At 46.1% G+C, this 18,958-nt stretch overlaps 1 protein-coding gene across 1 annotated transcript in view; it reads right to left on the reverse strand.

Moving 5' to 3' along the window:
• The window catches only part of ADAMTS20 (ADAM metallopeptidase with thrombospondin type 1 motif 20), a 298,171-nt gene that overhangs the window by 37,017 nt on the left and 242,196 nt on the right, over positions 1 to 18,958 (reverse strand). The window contains exons 29-31 of the mRNA XM_089674002.1: positions 16,680 to 16,844; positions 12,619 to 12,792; positions 8,528 to 8,698 (exon numbers count right to left, since the gene is read on the reverse strand). Coding sequence (XP_089530128.1) covers positions 8,528 to 8,698; positions 12,619 to 12,792; positions 16,680 to 16,844 — 510 coding nt within the window. The remainder of the gene's footprint in view (positions 1 to 8,527; positions 8,699 to 12,618; positions 12,793 to 16,679; positions 16,845 to 18,958) is intronic.

The following is an 18,958-nucleotide window of genomic DNA, read 5'->3' on the forward strand; positions in this document are numbered from 1 at the left end:
CTCAGGCCCAGGAGGCATGGGAGGTGAGGGAGGCATGGGAATGGAAATGCAAATCTCGGAGCCAAACTGACAGGAGGTGTCAGGGCTCCCGGGTATGACCAGAGGTATGTGAACTGACGCAGGGAAACGCAGGCTTCAGATATGTTATAAACAATATAATTTATTAACACTAACAATACATAAACGCAGTGCAATACTAAAACATAACACAGTGCAAACAAACCAAACCACCCACAGATAACAATACATACAATGCAAGCGTCGTCAGGCAGGCCGGGTCAATAACAATCGGGCAGGTAGGAACAGGAGGAGCAGGCAGAGAGTAGTCAGGTCACGAGCCGGGTACAGCAACTAACGGGCAGGTAGGTACAGGGGGTCAGACAGAGAATGGTCAGGGTCACAAGCCAGGGATCAAACAGGAGAAGTCAGCAGAGGTCCGGATCAGGCAGGGTCAGCAACGAATCAGACGAATCAGTCAGACAGGAACAGGGGCCCATAGAAAAGCACACACCAAGGCACAGACTGCAGGTCTGGCCATCCCTTAAATACACCTGCATAATCAGCTTCAGGTGTTTGGCTGGCTGCAGGGTTGAGTCTCTGATTGCTGAGAGCACCCGCTGGCCAGCCCTGGTACTGCAGCCCACAAGGCAGGTGAGTCCCACCATTACTGGCAAGTCCATTCCTGACAGTACCCCCCCCCTCAAGGAGCGGCCTCAGGACGCTCCAAACAGTCCTAGCTGGGCAAAATGTTCCACCGCCCGGGTCTGGTAACTGGCGGGATATCAAAGACTGGCACATCGGGCAGGACTCCGGGCAGCGGCACATCAGGCAGGACTCCGGGCAGCGGAACATCGGGCAGGACTCCGGGCAGAGGCACATCGAGCTGGACTCCGGGCAGAGGCACATCGAGCTGGACTCCGGGCAGAGGCACATCGGGCTGGACACCGGATCACCAGGCGGAGCAGCAGGCACCGGGCCCCCAGGCGGAGCGGCGGACACCGGATCACCAGGCGGAGCAGCAGGCACCGGATCACCAGGCGGAGCAGCAGGCATTGGGCCACCAGGCGGTGCAGCAGGCACCGGGCCACCAGGCGGAGTGACAGGCATCAGGCCCCCAGGCGGGGCGGCAGGCATCAGGGCCCCAGGCTGGGCGGCGAGCGCCAGGCCCCCAGGAGGGGCGATGGGCGCCGGGCCCCCAGGAGGGGCAACGGGCGCCGGGCCCCCAGGAGGGGCGGCAGGCACCGGGCCCCCGGGCGGAGTGACAGGCATCAGGCCCCCAGGCGGGGCGGCGGGCACCGGGCCCCCAGGCGGGGCGGCGGGCCCCCAGGTGGAGCGGCGGGCGCTGGGCCCCCAGGAGGGGCGACGGGCATCGGGCCCCCAGGAGGGGCGACGGGCATTGGGCCCCCAGGCAGAGCGGCGGGCCCCGGGCCCCCAGGAGGGGTGGCAGGCACCGGGCCCCCGGGCGGAGTGACAGGCATCAGGCCCCCAGGCGGGGCGGCGGGCGCCGGGCCCCCCAGGCGGAGCGGCGGACGCTGGGCCCCCAGGCGGAGTGGCGGGTGCCGGGCCCCCAGGCGGAGGGGCGACGGGCGCCGGGCCCCCAGGAGGGACGACGGGCGCTGGGCCCCCGGGCGGAGGGGCGACGGGCGCCGGGCCCCCAGGAGGGGCGACGGGCATTGGGCCCCCAGGCAGAGCGGCGGGCACCAGGCCCCCAGGAGGGGCGACGGGCATCGGGCCCCCAGGAGGGGCGACGGGCATTGGGCCTCCAGGCAGAGCGGCGGGCACCGGGCCCCCAGGAGGAGCGGCAGGCACCGGGCCCCCAGGCAGAGTGACAGGCATCAGGCCCCCAGGCGGGGCGGCGGGCGCCGGGCCCCCAGGCGGAGCGGCGGGCACCGGGTCATCAGGCACGACAACGGGCATCGGGTCACCAGGCATCAGGTCATTTGGCTCGCCAGCGGGCACCGCGTCATCTGGCAAGGCAGTGGGCACCGAGTCACCAGGCACGACAGTGGGTTCCGAGTCAACTGGCATGACCGCGGGCACTGGGTCAGACATTGGATCGTCTGGCTGGACAGCGGGCATCGGGTCACCAGGCATCAGGTCATTTGGCTCGACAGCGGGCACCGCGTCATCTGGCAAGGCAGTGGGCACCGAGTCACCAGGCACGTCAGTGGGCTCTGAGTCAATTGGCACGACAACGGGCACCGGGTCATCAGGTACCGAAACGTCTGGCTCGACAGCAGGCACCGGGTCATCCGGCGCTGGATCGTCTGGCTCGACAGCGGGCATCGGGTCACCAGGCATGACCGCGGGCACTGGGTCATCAGGCATTGGATCGTCTGGCTCGACAGCGGGCATCGGATCACCAGGCATGACAGCGGGCACTGGGTCATCAGGCATTGGATTGTCTGGCTCGACAGCGGGCATCGGGTCACCAGGTATGACAGCGGGCACTGGGTCATCAGGCATTGGATCGTCTGGCTCGACAGCGGGCATCGGATCACCAGGCATGACAGCGGGCACTGGGTCATCAATCATTGGATTGTCTGGCTCGACAGCGGGCATCGGGTCACCAGGTATGACCGCGGGCACTGGGTCATCAGGCATTGGATCGTCTGGCTCGACAGCGGGCATCGGATCACCAGGCATGACAGCGGGCACTGGGTCATCAGGCATTGGATTGTCTGGCTCGACAGCGGGCATCGGGTCACCAGGTATGACAGCGGGCACTGGGTCACCAGGCATCAGGTCATTTGGCTCGCCAGTGGGCACCGCGTCATCTGGCAAGGCAGTGGGCACCAAGTCACCAGGCACGACAGTGGGCTCCGAGTCACCAGGCATGACCGCGGTCACTGGGTCAGACATTGGATCGTCTGGCTCGACAGCGGGCATCAGGTCATTTGGCTCGACAACGGGCACCGCGTCATCTGGCAAAGCAGTGGGCACCGAGTCACCAGGCACAACAGTGGGCTCTGAGTCAATTGGCACGACAGCGGGCACCGGGTCATCAGGTACCGGATCGTCTGGCTCAACAGCAGGCACCGGGTCATCTGGCGCTGGATCGTCTGGTTTGACAGCGGGCATCGGGTCACCAGGCATGACAGCAGGCACTGGGTCATCAGGCATTGGATCGTCTGGCTCGACAGCGGGCATCGGGTCACCAGGTATGACCGCGGGCACTGGGTCATCAGGCATTGGATCGTCTGGCTCGACAGCGGGCACTGGGTCATCAGGCGTGATAGGATCATCAGGCTGGGTAGAGACATCAGGCTGGGTAGAGACATCAGGCTGGGTAAAGACATCAGGCTGAAGTGCGGGTGCCGAGACACCAGGCTGAACCATGGAAGGCAGGTTCTCAGACGGCAGGTTTGGATACTGGCAGGATGGTACTGGTTGGAAAGAATTTTCGCTTTTTTCTGGTTTTAACTACTGGGGCACTGCAAGTAAACGCAGGTCTGCAAACGAATGGAGCAGCTGAGGACAGAGAAGAGCTGGAAGATGGAACAGAGGAGGGAGCAGTTGCTACAGAGGACTTCTTTACAGGGTTAAAGAAAGGATAGGTGCAGCGAGTGGGAGCAGAGGACTGGTATGTGGTAGTTAGAGTATACTGGGCAGTCACTGGGGGTGCTGTCGGGGATGCAGGAAGAGTGCCTTGAGTGGAGGAATGATGTTGTAAGCTGACTGAGGCTGGGTGCAACAAGTCTGACCATGTCTGCAGTATGGGTTGAACAAAGCTGAGCTTACACAAAGCCTGTCTGGTCAAAGACTGCACTGCGTTTACACAATCTCTTAGTGTCTGTGGTGAACATGCAGAATAACGCTCCAGAAAGTAATCCACATCATCCTCTAATAACCATACCAGGGACTCTACCTGGTCGGCACTAAATGGCGGCAAAAATTAATCCCTGCATTCGGGGGTACCAGATGAAACCAACTCAGCACAAACCTAAATCAATGGCTGCACCTCAGAGAATTCTGTGCCCTGATCTACTAGGCAATGAGCGATCAGTATACATTCTAGTAGTTGATCCCTGGGATACTCCTTCAGAGTCTGATAAGCATATTCTCTGTCATCAAACACTAGCAGAGATAAATACACCACCTCATCCAGATCCATCCTTCCCAGCAACAATAAACCAAGATGGCTTCCCTGTGCAGCCACTTCTGGTCAGGATTGGCCTTGGTGTAATGTCAGGGCTCCCGGGTATGACCAGAGGTATGTGAACTGACGCAGGGAAACGCAGGCTTCAGATATGTTATAAACAATATAATTTATTAACACTAACAATACATAAACGCAGTGCAATACTAAAACATAACACAGTGCAAACAAACCAAACCACCCACAGATAACAATACATACAATGCAAGCGTCGTCAGGCAGGCCGGGTCAATAACAATCGGGCAGGTAGGAACAGGAGGAGCAGGCAGAGAGTAGTCAGGTCACGAGCCGGGTACAGCAACTAACGGGCAGGTAGGTACAGGGGGTCAGGCAGAGAATGGTCGGGGTCACAAGCCAGGGATCACACAGGGGAAGTCAGCAGAGGTCCGGATCAGGCAGGGTCAGCAACGAATCAGACGAATCAGTCAGACAGGAACAGGAACAGGGGCCCATAGAAAAGCACACACCAAGGCACAGACTGCAGGTCTGGCCATCCCTTAAATACACCTGCATAATCAGCTTCAGGTGTTTGGCTGGCTGCAGGGTTGAGTCTCTGATTGCTGAGAGCACCCGCTGGCCAGCCCTGGTACTGCAGCCCACAAGGCAGGTGAGTCCCACCATTACTGGCAAGTCCATTCCTGACAGGAGGCTTCCGCAAGCACTCCATAAAGGAAGGTCTCTCTCAGAGTATGGTATCAGTGAGAATGGAAAATGAGATCAGCTCCTCAAGATTCTTAGGTATATCTCGAGCTGCAATCTCATCTTTAATGTTATCAGAGAGGCAAAAAGCAGTTACAAGAGCCTCATTGTTCCAACTAACCCTTGCTGCCAGAGTACGGAATTCAATAGTGTAGTCGGCAACAGTTCTCGTACTCTGTTTAATGGACATGAGGCTCTTGGCAGCAGAGGATGAGCAAGCAGTAATATCAAATACCCTTTTAAAGGAGGCCACAAACTCAGGGTAGTTCTGGACAACGAGTTTTTGTGTCTCCCATAGTGGGTTTGCCCAAGCTAAGGCTTTGTCAGAAAGCAAAGAAATAATGAAGCCTACTTTGCTTCTGCTTGTAAGGAATGCCTGGGGTAGCATCTCAAAATATATACCAACCTGGTTGAGAAACCCGCTGCAGTGAGCTGGATCACCACCAAACTGCTGGGGAAGCAGAGCAGGACCAGTCATACCTCTTACAGTGGTAGTATCAGAGGCGGCTGCCTGAACTGAGATAGGAGCAGCAGCAGGGATGGCTTGCAACACTGGTTGTACTGGAGCAGCTGGGGTAGGAGGATCCAGACGAGCAGTTCAGATTAGGAGCATTTGTAATGCTATGTCAAAATTATCCAAGCGGTGGCTCTGCTCGCCCAATCTGGAAAAAATATTATAACTAGGTGGACTGTCTGCACCATTCATGGCCCTTGCGTAATGTCAGGAACCATAAACCAGGCAAAGAGACCTTTAATGAAATAGCAAATATAAGGAACGTAGTCAAAACAGAAGCCAGGGTCTGGATGCCAGAGTGGGTAATCAGACGAGATGCCAGGGTAAGGAAACCAGAAGTCGGCATAGTCAGGAGCCAAAAATCAGGAACAGGAATTGGAAGAGAAGTCACCCAGACCAAGTTGCATTTGATTGGATGATGGTAGTCAGCTGAACTTCACCTGACTTACTAAGCTCTGGGGACAATTCCCTTGTAAAGTGAATAGTCTACATCAGTTCTTGAAACTTCCAGTTGCCCGCTCGCATTGTAAATAAAGGGGGGGTGAGCAGCGCCGGGACTAGGGGTGTGTGGGAGGGGCGGAGGTGGGGGCAGTGAAAGCCAGCTGGAAGTCATAGGAGGGAGAGGAGATGCGGCTTCATTAAAAGACATACAGGAGATCGGTCCTTGTAACTGCCCCCACCGCTGCACTGATCATCCCTGATCATTCCATTTCTTTCTGGCCCTCCCCCTGCTGTGTGCTCCTCAGTGCCCAGCCCCTCCCTCATCCTCCACACCAATAGGAGAAGAGGGGAGAGAGGCTGTATCTGCTCTGCCTCCCCCTGTGCCCACCCACATTCCAGTCCATGCAGCTTCAGAGGATGTGTGGGCGGGAAATTGAACACAGAGCAGCTGACAGCTCTGATGCATGTGACTGAGTCTTGTGAATTCGACCTCTATTCCTTCCTTCCCTCCTTCCACCCATCCCTCCATTCCTTCCACCCTTCCCTTCCTTCCTTCCTTCCACCAACCCCTCCCTTCCTTCCACCCCTTCCTTCCTTCCACCCACCCCTCCCTCTCTTCCATCGCCTCCCTCTCTTCCTTCCACCCCTCCAATTGTTCCTTCTCTCCCTCCCTCCCTTCCACCCCTTCCCTCCCACCCCTTCCTTCCCACCCTTCCTTTTCACCCCATCCTTCCTTCCACCCCTCCCTTCCTGTGCACCCCTCCCTCCCTTCCACCCCTCCCTCTCACTCCTCCCACCCTTCCTTCCCACACTTCCTTACACCCTCCCTCTCACTCCTCCCACCCTTTCTTCCTACCACCCCTCTCACCCTTCCTTCCTTCCACCCTCCCTCACACCCTTCCTTCCATCCCTTCCTCTTCCTTCCACCACTCCCTCCCTTCCTTCCACCCACCCCCTCCCTTCCAACCACCCCTACCTCCCTTCCTTCCACCCACCCATCTCTTCCTTCCACCCCTCCCTTCCTTCCTTCCTTCCACCCCTCCTGTCCTTCCTTCCACCCCTCCCTCCCTTCATTCCTTCCACCCACCCAGGGGCAGACTGACCATTCGAGCACTGCCTGAGGGCCCAGGGTCAGTAGGGGGCTCCATGAAATGACCCTGGTACTTTTTATAGGCTTTTTTGGGTGTGCTTTGAGTGTGGGCAAGGACACAGGGGCCCCATCATCCCCTATTGCCCGGGGGCCCCATGAGTTGTCAGTCCGCACCCTGCACCCACCCCTCCCTCCCTCCATTCCACCCCTTCCTTCCTTTCCACCCCTCCCTCTCTTCCTTCCACCCCTCCCACACTTTCTTCCCATTATTCCTTCCACCCTCCCTCTCACCCCTCCCACCCTTCCTCCCACCCTTCCTTCCCTCCCTCCCTTCCTTCCACCCATCCCTCCCTTTCTCCCTTCTAAGCCTCCCTTCCTGCCATTTCCTTTCTTCCTTCCTTCCCTCGTCTTCCTTCATTCTGCATAAAACATTTAACAGTGCCATTTTATGAGATAATTTACAAGTGCATGTTTAAGGGTGGAATTAAGGGCAGGGTAGGGGTTGGGTGGGGCAACTGGTGGCGAGTAACTCTTAAGTCCTGTCGAGCAGCTCAGGACTTGAAATTTTGAGCCCTGGTTTACATATTTGTCTTTAGTAAATCAATCCTGTGTGTCAGAGAGCCTGTGCAGTCTCTGACTATGTAGACAATTCCTTTGGTATTGCATTTTTCCTTGTGAAATATATTTAACAATTAATGTCGGTGTGTGTGTATATATATATATATATATATATATATATATATTTTTATCTTCAGCCTTACATTTTAGACTAAAGAGCCTCGTGAATTTGCATATTTTTAAAGGTTGAGAAACGTTGTTTTAAAGTTATGCATAAAGGGTTAACGGTGTTAAAGTTAAGGGTTTTTTTTTTTAATTAACAGAATTTTGTGGTGTGATACATTTTTTCCAGGTCCATTTCTTGCCTTGATATTGTTGCAAAGCTTTTCCTATGCTTTCAGGTGACCCAAAACTGATATATTAGTATTCAGTGTAGCCTTTCTTAAAACACCCTCTACCTTTCTGCAGTTCTCAGGGTCTCAATCAGCATGACTTTATGGCTGAAGTTTCCTGTCTCTCCATCTGCCACAAGCTAAGGGAGTATTACTTCTCCTGCTGCATTTTGGGAAATATATGATATGAATGTTATACCAATTGAAATGTAAGATGGTAGTATAAAGAAAACTCTGATTTGTGAACTTACTTTCTTGTTCAAAAATTTGCAATAATAGAAAAAGTACAGCATCTGTAATAAATGTGACGAACAAAGAAGTTGCTGTATACAAAAATCAAAAGTATGAGGACCATACTTGTCATATCACATAGTTGCACATGAAAGTACAGAGCTTAAACAACACAAAAACTTGAGGGGAGAGGGTAAGGAAGGGTGGGGGTGTGGAAGAGGGGAATCCAAAGCTTTGCATGCATCATGATAGGAAGAAAAATGGGGGACTCAAATGGCTATGAATTTACTTTCAAAGATTATAGCTGTATGTCTTCTGCAATTTTGTGAAAAAGTACTGATCAATATAGGTAAATAAATAATAAAAGAGATGCAAGACCGCTATGCATAAACTATACACTAAGGCTACGAGTAGCATAAGTACTTCATTGCATGTGAACATACCTGGGAAACATCTTTAGTGACAAGTATGTACTTGCATGCGGCATTGGTGCATTTCCTAGTGGCAGGTGGTTTAGCTGAAGCATCACAGTATGATTCATTCACTGATCTACCATTGCTATCCATACATTTTATCTTCCTCCTGGACTCCTCCTGTTTGCAGTCTGCAGAACACTAATTAAAATTATATAATGGTGCGCATGCTCAATAGTGCAGTTTACATAAAAATATTACAGATGTCTTTATATGTTACACAACATTCATTGGTCAAATGTATGTCCAACAATACTTAGCACAATACATTTTCTACAAGATTTACTGATAAGAAACCTTTACTGCTGGAAACCTTTTCCATAGCGTATCCATTATATTGTCAGTGTATTGACAAGCAAAAGCAATGCCAACAATGAACAATTTGTGTGTGACTCACTATTGTTCAATTACATCACTGAAGTTCAAATGGTGCTACAAACTGAAAAAGAAAGCCTCATACACATAATGAGAATATCGGACTAATGTTTGTATTTTTTTTTGTATGCTAATCTCATATAGAAAATGAGGAGATTACTAAAGTTACAAAAATTCTCATACAACAGAATACAACTTTGGAAGAGATGTAATGTATTGTATTCTTTCTTTCCAGACATGCGTGGTCTTGGTCTCCCAATTTTTTTCAGACAAATACTGTACTGATTAAAAGGAAACTGTTCATTCTGGTATTGTACGAGAAAAAGTTTTGTATTTGTCCCTTCAGGTAATTTCACATGAACTGTCGTGATCTGCTCTTGAAAGCTGTGTCCTAACGATCAGATTATCGTACAATCGCTTCGAAAGCAGTATTTTTCATCTGATTTTCTGATCATGTGTACTAGGCAGAAGAGTGATCCACTCATCTTCTGGAACATTGAAGCCAGTGGGTTTAGAAACATTTTCATCCAAATTAGAAGACAATTATCTCTCACAGGTGGTAGCCAAGCCAATATATATTTTGGGTATATATACACTACAGTATATTGCAAAAAGTATTGGGACACCTGCCTTTACACACACATGAAATTTAATGGCATCCCAGTCTTAGTCCATAGGGTTCAATATTGAGTTGGTCCAGCTTTTGCAGCTATAAGAGCTTCAACTCTTCTGGAAAGGTTGTCCACAAGGTTTAGAAGTGTGTCTATGGGAATGTTTGACATTCATCCAGAAGGGCATTTGTGAGGTCAGGCACTTATGTCAGATGAGAAGGCCTGGTTCACAGTCTCTGCTCTAATTCATCCCAAAGGTGTTCTATTGGGTTGAGGTCAGGACTCTGTGCAGGTCAGACAAGTTCCACCACCTCAAACTTGTTCATTCATGTCTTTATGGACCTTGCTTTGTGCACTGGTGCACAATGATGTTGGAACAGGAAGGGGCCATTCCCAAACTGTTCTCACAAAGTTGGGAGCATGAAATTGTCCAAAATGTCTTGGTATGCTGATGTCTTAAAAGTTCCCTTCACTGAAACTAAGGGGCCAAGCCCAAACCCTGAGAAACAACCCCACACCATATCCCCCCTCCACCAAACTTTACACTTGGCACAATGCAGTCAGGCAAGTACCATTCTCCTGGCAACTGCCAAAGCCAGACACGTCCATCGGATTGCCGGACAGTGAAGCATGATTCGTCACTCCAGAGAACACATCTCCACTTCTCTAGAGTCCAGTAGTGGTGTGCTTTACACCACCGCATCCAACACTTTGCATTGCACTTGGTGATGTAAGGCTTGGATGCAGCTGCTTGACCATGGAAACCCATTCCATGAAGCTCTCTACGCACTGTTGCTATTCTAATCTGAGGACCACATGATGTTTGGAGGTCTTTAGCTATTGACTGCAGACAGTTGACAAGGAATATTTAGTAGCAAGGAAATTTCATAAATGGGCTTATTACACAGGTGGCAACCTATCACAGTACCACGGTTGAATTCACTGAGCTCCTGAGAGCGACCTATTATTTCACAAATGTTTGTAGAAGCAGTCTGCATGCCTAGGTGCTTGTTTTTATATACCTGTGGCCATGGAGGTGATTGGAACACCTGAATCCAATGATTTGGAGGAGTGTCCCAATACTTTTGGCAATATAGTGTGCACTTTACATAATAGTACAACTTTGCTGTACATCAGTCATGTCCAATTGTGCATGTAAGAAAGGAGATTTTTACCATCATTTTATAGAGGGGTTCTTTTTTACAATAGGAGTTGTTAAGCAATGGTAAATCAGTAATGCAGAACGTTTTGAATTTAAGTGATACCCTCTTTGGCTAATGTATAATGTTGATTGTAATATACCTGGGGAATAAACCTAATTCCTGAAAGATTGCATCTTTAATAAATTGATAGATAATATAAGATATCACTTAAGCTCCAATCTTTCTGCATTAATCAATGGCTAACGCAGTACAAGATTTTACTACTCGGAAAAAAAACATAAAAATGACTGTCTAATATCTGCATAGTTAATAATATCCAAACTTATTGTTACTAAAAGATAATATGGAAATGAGTTTCTATAGAGAACTGTTCCAAACTGGGCTTTTGATATTTCTCTGGACCAAAACTGCAGGAGCTGTGAGAAGTTAAACAGTAGAAAAATAAAACCAAAATATTAATGGATGCAGTTATGTGTTCTTAAAAAAGTGCAATTACCTTAATTTGATCTGGTATCAAGTATGTATAACTCCCTGTAAACCAGAACATAGACTGGGAGTGGAATGGGCAGCACTAGGGGAAAACCCTACGTATTGACTAACAAGAAACATGTTGGCAGGAGAGAGCACAATGAGAAAAAAAGTTGCCTTATCAGTCCGCTGCTGCTTCTTTACTGCCCAATCACAGGCTGGGGTAAGGTAAGGTGTCTTAACTGTTAGTGGCGTCACTAGGGTAGGTGTCACCTGTTGCGGTAAAACATTGTGTCACCCCCCAATAATTTTTCAGGCCAGCAGCACACGGTCATGGTATGCATCCCAAACCATCCCCTGTAAATGATGTGGTCAAGTGAATGGACTGCCCTATGTATAAAAACACAAGCAAAAAAACCCCACATGTGTTCCCGCTACACAAAGCGTGAATGGAGTCTTAGGATCGGCATAAGGCCTAGTTCACACTTGCATTGAAAGCACGATCACCCCTTGTCCGAACCCTGAAGTATTTCAGCACCAATCCCCCCCCACCACCACCACCACCACTCCCCTGCTGCAGCAGAAACACCACACTATTTAAGCCCTGCAACCAGCACTGCAGGTTACAGTCAAAGAGAGCACAGTGTGGAGCAGGACACAGGACTCGGGGAGTAGATGGAACAGGCAGAGAAAATCTTTCATCGCTCTTTCATCATGCTGGCAGGAGAGAATGCTGCCAACCCACATGGGAAGGGGGGAGATGGGGAGATGAGGTTTTCAGGACCCGGCAGAGGCAAAGGCAAAGACTCTGCAGCTGTACAATCAATCTCTCTGCAGAGAAGGTGGAGGGATAAAGCCAGCAGTGCTGCATAGGGATCCACAGGAGTAACAAGGCAGTACAGATGGCTCTCTTGCTTGGGCCAGCTGTACTGCCTTTTCAGCGACCCCTCTGGCAGGTGTAACCCAGGTGCGGTCGCATCCCCTGCACCCCCAATAGTGACGCCACTGCTAACTGTACTGCTTACTTGTAGTACAGAAAACTCAGGCCACCAAACTGGGCACCAAATTGGCAGGGCTGTGCAAATCTTATTTGGTGGAAAATTCAGCTACATATATGTAGCTGATTTTGTATGTAATAAGTGTGTTTATATACTTGATTGGAGTTAAGCTTTAATAGACATGAGATATTTTTTCAGTAATTTTTCAATATTATTAACAACATTTTTCAGTATTATTAACTATATAATTCATGAATATGTCTGAATGTTACACACCATTATGAATGTATCTATGGAAAGCATAGTTTCTACTCTAACTTATGGGCAAACTTCAAAATTCAAATACAAATTACATTCCCAAAAGATCCATGATATGGCTGACTAATTTCTAATGAGGTAGTAAAAGCTGGAAATATAAGTTGTCAAGAGATGATAAATATACTTACACTAGGCCACTCATCTGCAACCCAATAATACTGGATACAGTCTGGCAATATACAGGATTGTTGACTGTCTGGACGAGCAGTGTGATTGCAACGCATATCCTCAATTCGGCCTTGTCCTTTATTCCTACAGTACACATGTCTGTGCTGAATTCCCACTCCACAGGTCACAGAACACTAACACAATAAAAGAAAGAAAGATTTTGATAAACCTGCACACATTTATAATAGAATTGCTATCGATGAAATAACAACCTATAGCACATTAGCAAACTATTTGTATGATTTTAGCTCTCAGTGTTATAAAGGGTAAGAATCTATATCCTACACAGTTGAGCAGAGGCATATTCTCCAAAGTTCATTAAGTACCGTTACATGAAATATGTATGTTACATGTAATGGTCTGCATCACATTTGAAAAGTTTACACGAAACAGACTCACAATTTTCAGTTGAGTATAGATTAACAAAGCAGAACTGCATCCTTGTCCACCCATAGCGCCTTCCTCAATCAAAAAAGATCTATAAAATATTTATTATAGTGTCCCATATTTAGCACAGTAAGGTTAGGCTACCCCATTGTCAGGGATCAGAAGACTTTCCCAGACCACCATATGTGCCACTAGCCACTTGCCCTGTGGAAGATTTACCCCCCTTCATGACCAGGCCATTTTTTGCTATACGGCGCTGCGCTACTTTAACTGACAATTGCACAGTCATGCAACACTGTACACAGATTACATTTATATAATTTTTTTAAACAAATAGTTTTCTTTTGGCGGAATTTGATCACCACTGGGTTTTTTATGTTTTGCTCTACAAATGAAAAAAAGAGAATTTTGAAAAAAAAAAACATTTTTTACTTTCTGTTATAAACCATATCCTATAAAAAAAACAACAAAAAAAAAACTTAGGCCAAAATGTATTCTGCTCAATGTCTTTGGTAAAAATAATCCCAATAAGTGTATATTGATTGGTTTGTGTGAAAATTATAGCACCTTTTTTTTTTTTAATACAGCAACTTATAGCAGGGACTGTGATAGTACAGCGGGCATTCTGACTCTGGCTAACTGACACTGACATGACTAATGACACTAATACACTAATACAGTGATCAGTGCTAATAAAATGCACTGATACTGTACTAATGACACTGGGCAGGAAGGGGTTAACATCTGGGGCAATCAAAAGACCAACTGTGTGCCTAATTATATGTAATGTGTTGACTGTGTGCTGTTTTGCTATGGGATGTGACAGTTTTTGTCTCCCTGCTTTGCAAGTTGACAAAAATCAGCAAGTCCCCGCTGTCAGTAGAGAGATCTGTGTTGTTTACGATCTCTCTCCTTTCACTAGCTCCGATGATCAACCAGGACCCACTAATTGGCATGTCAGGGAGCCAATGAAAGCGTGGGTAGGTGGACACGCACACACCCTACCCGGAAAAGAAAAATCACCTAGCTTTTCAATTAAATATAATAATAATATTTTTAATATAAAAATGTTTTAATTATTTTACATTAAAAATAAAGACCATGGATGATACCGTAATGTGAAATGAGCACTGCTGGACCATTTGGTACAGAGCTTTTCACCTACAGATAAATGTTGTTGCCATCTTGTGGAATCGGGTCAAATTAATCAGGTCACATTCCTCACACATGAAGTGTTCTCATTTGAGTACTTTACTTTACAGAAAAGCCATTTTGAATGTTCATAGACATCATGCTGTAATAAAGGCCCATTCCACTCACAAGGTAGAGTTTGGGAATAAGACTTGTTTTTTAGGGGACTCCAGCAGCTTTCTTACCACAGTTTTTTTGCTAAATTTGCTAAAGTGTATTTCCAGACAAAATATTTTCTCTTGCAGAGGAAATCAAGTAGAGTAGGGAAGGGTTAAAATCCTAGTGAGATTATTTTCAATGGGATTCATTTAGGATATATCCTTTCACTTCTTGCAGTAGTGACATAACAGGAAGTGAGTGTAAATTTCTCCAAAGGGAAGGAAAATTCCCCTTTTGGACATCTGTCACTAGAGCAGGTGTCCGCAATGGAAGATTTCCCCTCACCTCCTGTTAAAGTGATAGCTGAAAAATGTTGATTTACCTATCAGTTACAGTGGGGATCGAAAGTTTGGGCATCCCAGCTAAAAATTTGTATTAATGTGCATAAAGAAGCCAAGGAAAGATGGAAAAATCTCCAAAAGGCATCAAATTACAGATTAGACATTCTTATAATATGTCAACAAAAGTTAGATTTTATTTCCATCATTTACACTTTCAAAATAACAGAAAACAAAAAAATGGCGTCTGAAAAAGTTTGGGCACCCTGCAGAGTTAATATCTTGTACTGCCCCCTTTGGCAAGTATCACAGCTTGTAAATGCTTTTTGTAGCCAGCCAAGAGTCTTTCAATTCTTCTTTGAGGTATCTTTGCCCATTCTTCCTTACAAAAGTCTTCCAGTTCTTTGAGATTTCTGGGCTGTCTGTCACGCACTTCTCTTTTAAGGTCTATCCATAGATTTTCAATTATGTTGAGGTCAGGAGATTGTGAAGGCCATGGCAAAACCTTCAGTTTACGCCTCTTGATGTAATCCCCCGTGGATTTCGAGGTGTGTTTAGGATCATTATCCATTTGTAGAAGCCATCCTCTCTTTAACTTCAGCTTTTTCACAGATGGCATCAAGTTACCATCCAAAATTTGCTGAAATTTTATTGAATCCATTTTTCCTTCTACTCGTGAGATGTTCCCTGTGCCACTGGCTGCAACACAACCCCAAAGCATGATTGATCCAACCCCATGCTTAACAGTTGGACAGAGGTTCTTTTCATTAAATTCTGTGCCCCTTCTTCTCCAAACGTATCTTTGCTCAATCCGGCCAAAAAGTTAAATTTTAACCTCATCGGTCCACAGAACTTGTTTCCAAAATGCATCAGGCTTGTCTATATGTTCATTTGCAAAGTTCAAACGATGATTTTTGTGGTGAGGACGTAGAAGAGGTTTTCTTCTGATGACTCTTCCATGAAGACCATATTTGTACAAGTATCTCTTTATAGTGGAATAGTGTACCACAACTCCAGTGTCTGCCAGATCTTTCTGGAGGGATCGTGCAGTCAAACGTGGGTTTTGAATTGTTTTTCTCACAATCCTGCGAGCTGTTCTGTCTGATATTTTTCTTGGTCTTCCAGATCTTGCTTTAACTTCCAGTGTTCCTGATGACTGCCATTTCTTAATTACATTCCGAACAGAGGATATTGACATCTGAAAACGCTTTGCTATCTTCTTATAGCCTTCTCCAGCTTTGTGTGCGTCAACTATTTTCAGTTTCAGTTTTCTAGACAACTGCTTAGAAGAACCCATGGTGCTGATTGTTGGGGCAAGGTCAGATGAGTCTGGGCATTTAAAACCTTTGAGATTGACATAACCTGGTCTTCCCAGACGATGATTGAGAACAATCCATGACACTGGCAGGTCTCAGCTTTGCAAAGGGGGCAGTGCATGCTATAAATTCTGCAGGGTGCCCAAACTTTTGCAGACGCCATTTTTTTTGTTTTCTGCTATTTTGAAAGTGTAAATGATGGAAATAAAATTAACTTTTGTTGACATATTATAGGAATGTCTAATCTGTAATTTGATGCCTTTTGGAGATTTTTCCATCTTTCCTTGGCTTCTTTATGCACATTAATACAAATTTTTAGCTGGGATGCCCAAACTTTCGATCCCCACTGTACTATAACAGTAATGATGGTCACCAGGACAAAAAAGAGAAGGTAAATCTTCTCAGCGGGGACCCAGGCAGCAATAAAAACCTGACAAGGTTCTAACTCTAAACAAAAGATTTGACAAGACATGTAGGGGTATCCACAACATCAAATCTATTACAAAGCCACAGAGTAAGAAGGACCCTTTAGTAATGGCTGTAGTCTGTATGCTGGCAAGGGAATTGAAGCAAGAGTCCTCACCATCAGATCTCCTGAGAGATATATGAAACATATGTTTTCAGTCTCTAATATCTGTCAAAACATGTTCTATTGTAAATAATAATAACAATTGGCAGTACACGTCTTACCTCTTCCCACTTCCTGGTTTTCCATGAAGGACATCTACCCATCCTACATATCTTCTGTACATGAGGCTTCCTAGTATGTTCACAGTGTAAGTCCTCTACTGGCTGGCCATTGAACATACATAGAACATCTCTATTTTTCACCCCTTTTCCACAGGTGACAGAACACTGAAACAAGAGAAAAATACATCTGTAAACATACTTTTCATGCTATGAGCCTGTAACAAAAAACAATGTCACTTATGTAATTAGAAGAGTACATTGCAATTTGTGTTGCCAACAGTAATTTATTTTGCCATTTATCTTAAAGTTTTGTATCCTTTCGTTATACAAAGCTAATATTTTATATAATGTTTTATGGACAAAATTGTTAACTCCCTGGTAGGAGGCTCTCAACCCCAGTCATATATGCATGCATACCTAATGAGACTTTAGGATGGAAGCTGAATAAACAGCATGTTTTGGCATTGTAGAATAAAACATGTCCACCCAAAGTAGACAATTTTGCAAGATGACACGCAACCGCTTAGACAGCAGGCAGCCCAGACACATTCAGGATTACAGCCAACTAAACTGAAATCCCATAATGCCGTAAGGTGCAAAAATAAGAACAGAAACTACAACATTCCTCCCTGAGCAGTGGATGTAAGCTGATTCACTACCCTCAAATCAAGTTTAATACAAGTCCTAAAAAAATTATTTCAGATTTTATCTTGCAAGATACATGTAGTAGGCCTCATTTAACAAAGTGTCTAAAATAAGAACTGCCACTTTTATTATAGCAATAAAATAGCTTCAGCTTTACTTTCCATTGAAGGCTTAAAAAGTAAAGGAATTGTTTTTTGGGTAATAGTTCTCATATCAGACACTTTTGTAAAACTGTCAAAAGGTAATCAGAATATACACATATTAAAACTTTCCTTGTATTTTATTCCCAACAGCTTTGGCCAGCTTTTTACTAAACACAAAATTATAAGCATGTACTCTGTCTTGACAAGCTGTGATTGTTGTGTCTAGCTGCTTTGCAGCTGGTGGCACTGTCCTGGAGCTTGTATAAACTTATCTAAAAGTCACTTTGCACACTGCTAATATAAAATTTTTAGAAACTAATATTAATATGGATAGTTGTAAAATTGTACATTCCAAATAATATAGGCTGACAAGGTCTAAATAAGAAAGAAAACATACCAGATTAAATATTAGTATAAAATATTAATATTTCATAATATATACAGTACATATATAAAACAATATTTTGTCTTCAAAAAGAAATAATGCTAATTAAAAAAAAAAAGGAAAACGGAAAATACTAATGACCTAAATCAGGCACACAGACAAAATCATTATATGTGTTTTTTAGTCTTTTTTAATAAAGAATCCAAGACCAAGAGGTCCACTAAGTCCACTCCATTCCTTTTTTTAACAAAATAAATAAAAATGCATCTTGCACTGTGAATGTGGGTGTAGAGCTCAACAGCATGAATTCAGGTTTATCTGGGTTACCACACTTAAGTCTACTACACCCAGTGGGCAGAATGGAAAAAAAAGGAGAGGTCGCCGTGCTAACTGTTGTGTTAGTACAGCGATCTCTCCCGCTGAGCTATTGTAGTCTGACAGGGGGACTGAACCCCCCCACCAAAGCACAATGATCAGTGCTCACAGCTATTGGCTGCCAGCGCTGATCGGCTGCTGGTTGGATGCATGTTCCAGCATGTCCCTTCGAGAAAAGCTGGTCCTTGGATTGGCTTGTGTCAGACGGTCAGCTGTACACACTGACCGAATGTCGGCCAGTTCCTGCTAGACCGCCCCAAATCATGTGTACACAACATTATGGATTAGTACTTAAAGCGGAGCTCCACCCAAAAGGGGAAGTTCCGCTTTACAGACTGGTCCCCTGCTAACCAATAAGGATTGGCACCTTTGGGGAGCGGGTACCCAAAATTTAGGTTTTGGGTTTAATACTTTGTCTTAGCACTGATTACTGTATTGGTGTCACTGACCAAGTCAGCTTCTCCCTATTGTTAGAATGTCCGCTGCAGGCCCGCTATAAGTCGCTCATCACCGCCATTACTAGTAAAAATAAAAAATAAAAAATTCCAGTATCTATACCGCCATTTGTAAACATTATAACTTTCACATAAACCAATTCATTTACACATATTGGGATTTTTTCTTAGCAAAGACATGTAGCAGAATACATTGTGGCCTAAACTTATGACAAAATTTGATTTTTTTTAACTGGACATGTTTATTAGCAAAAAGTAAAGAATATTTGTTTTTTC

This window comes from Staurois parvus, unplaced genomic scaffold (assembly GCF_062004578.1).
Source record: "Staurois parvus isolate SC_StPar_1 unplaced genomic scaffold, SC_StPar_1.0 ptg000147l, whole genome shotgun sequence".
Lineage (NCBI taxonomy): Eukaryota > Metazoa > Chordata > Amphibia > Anura > Ranidae > Staurois > Staurois parvus.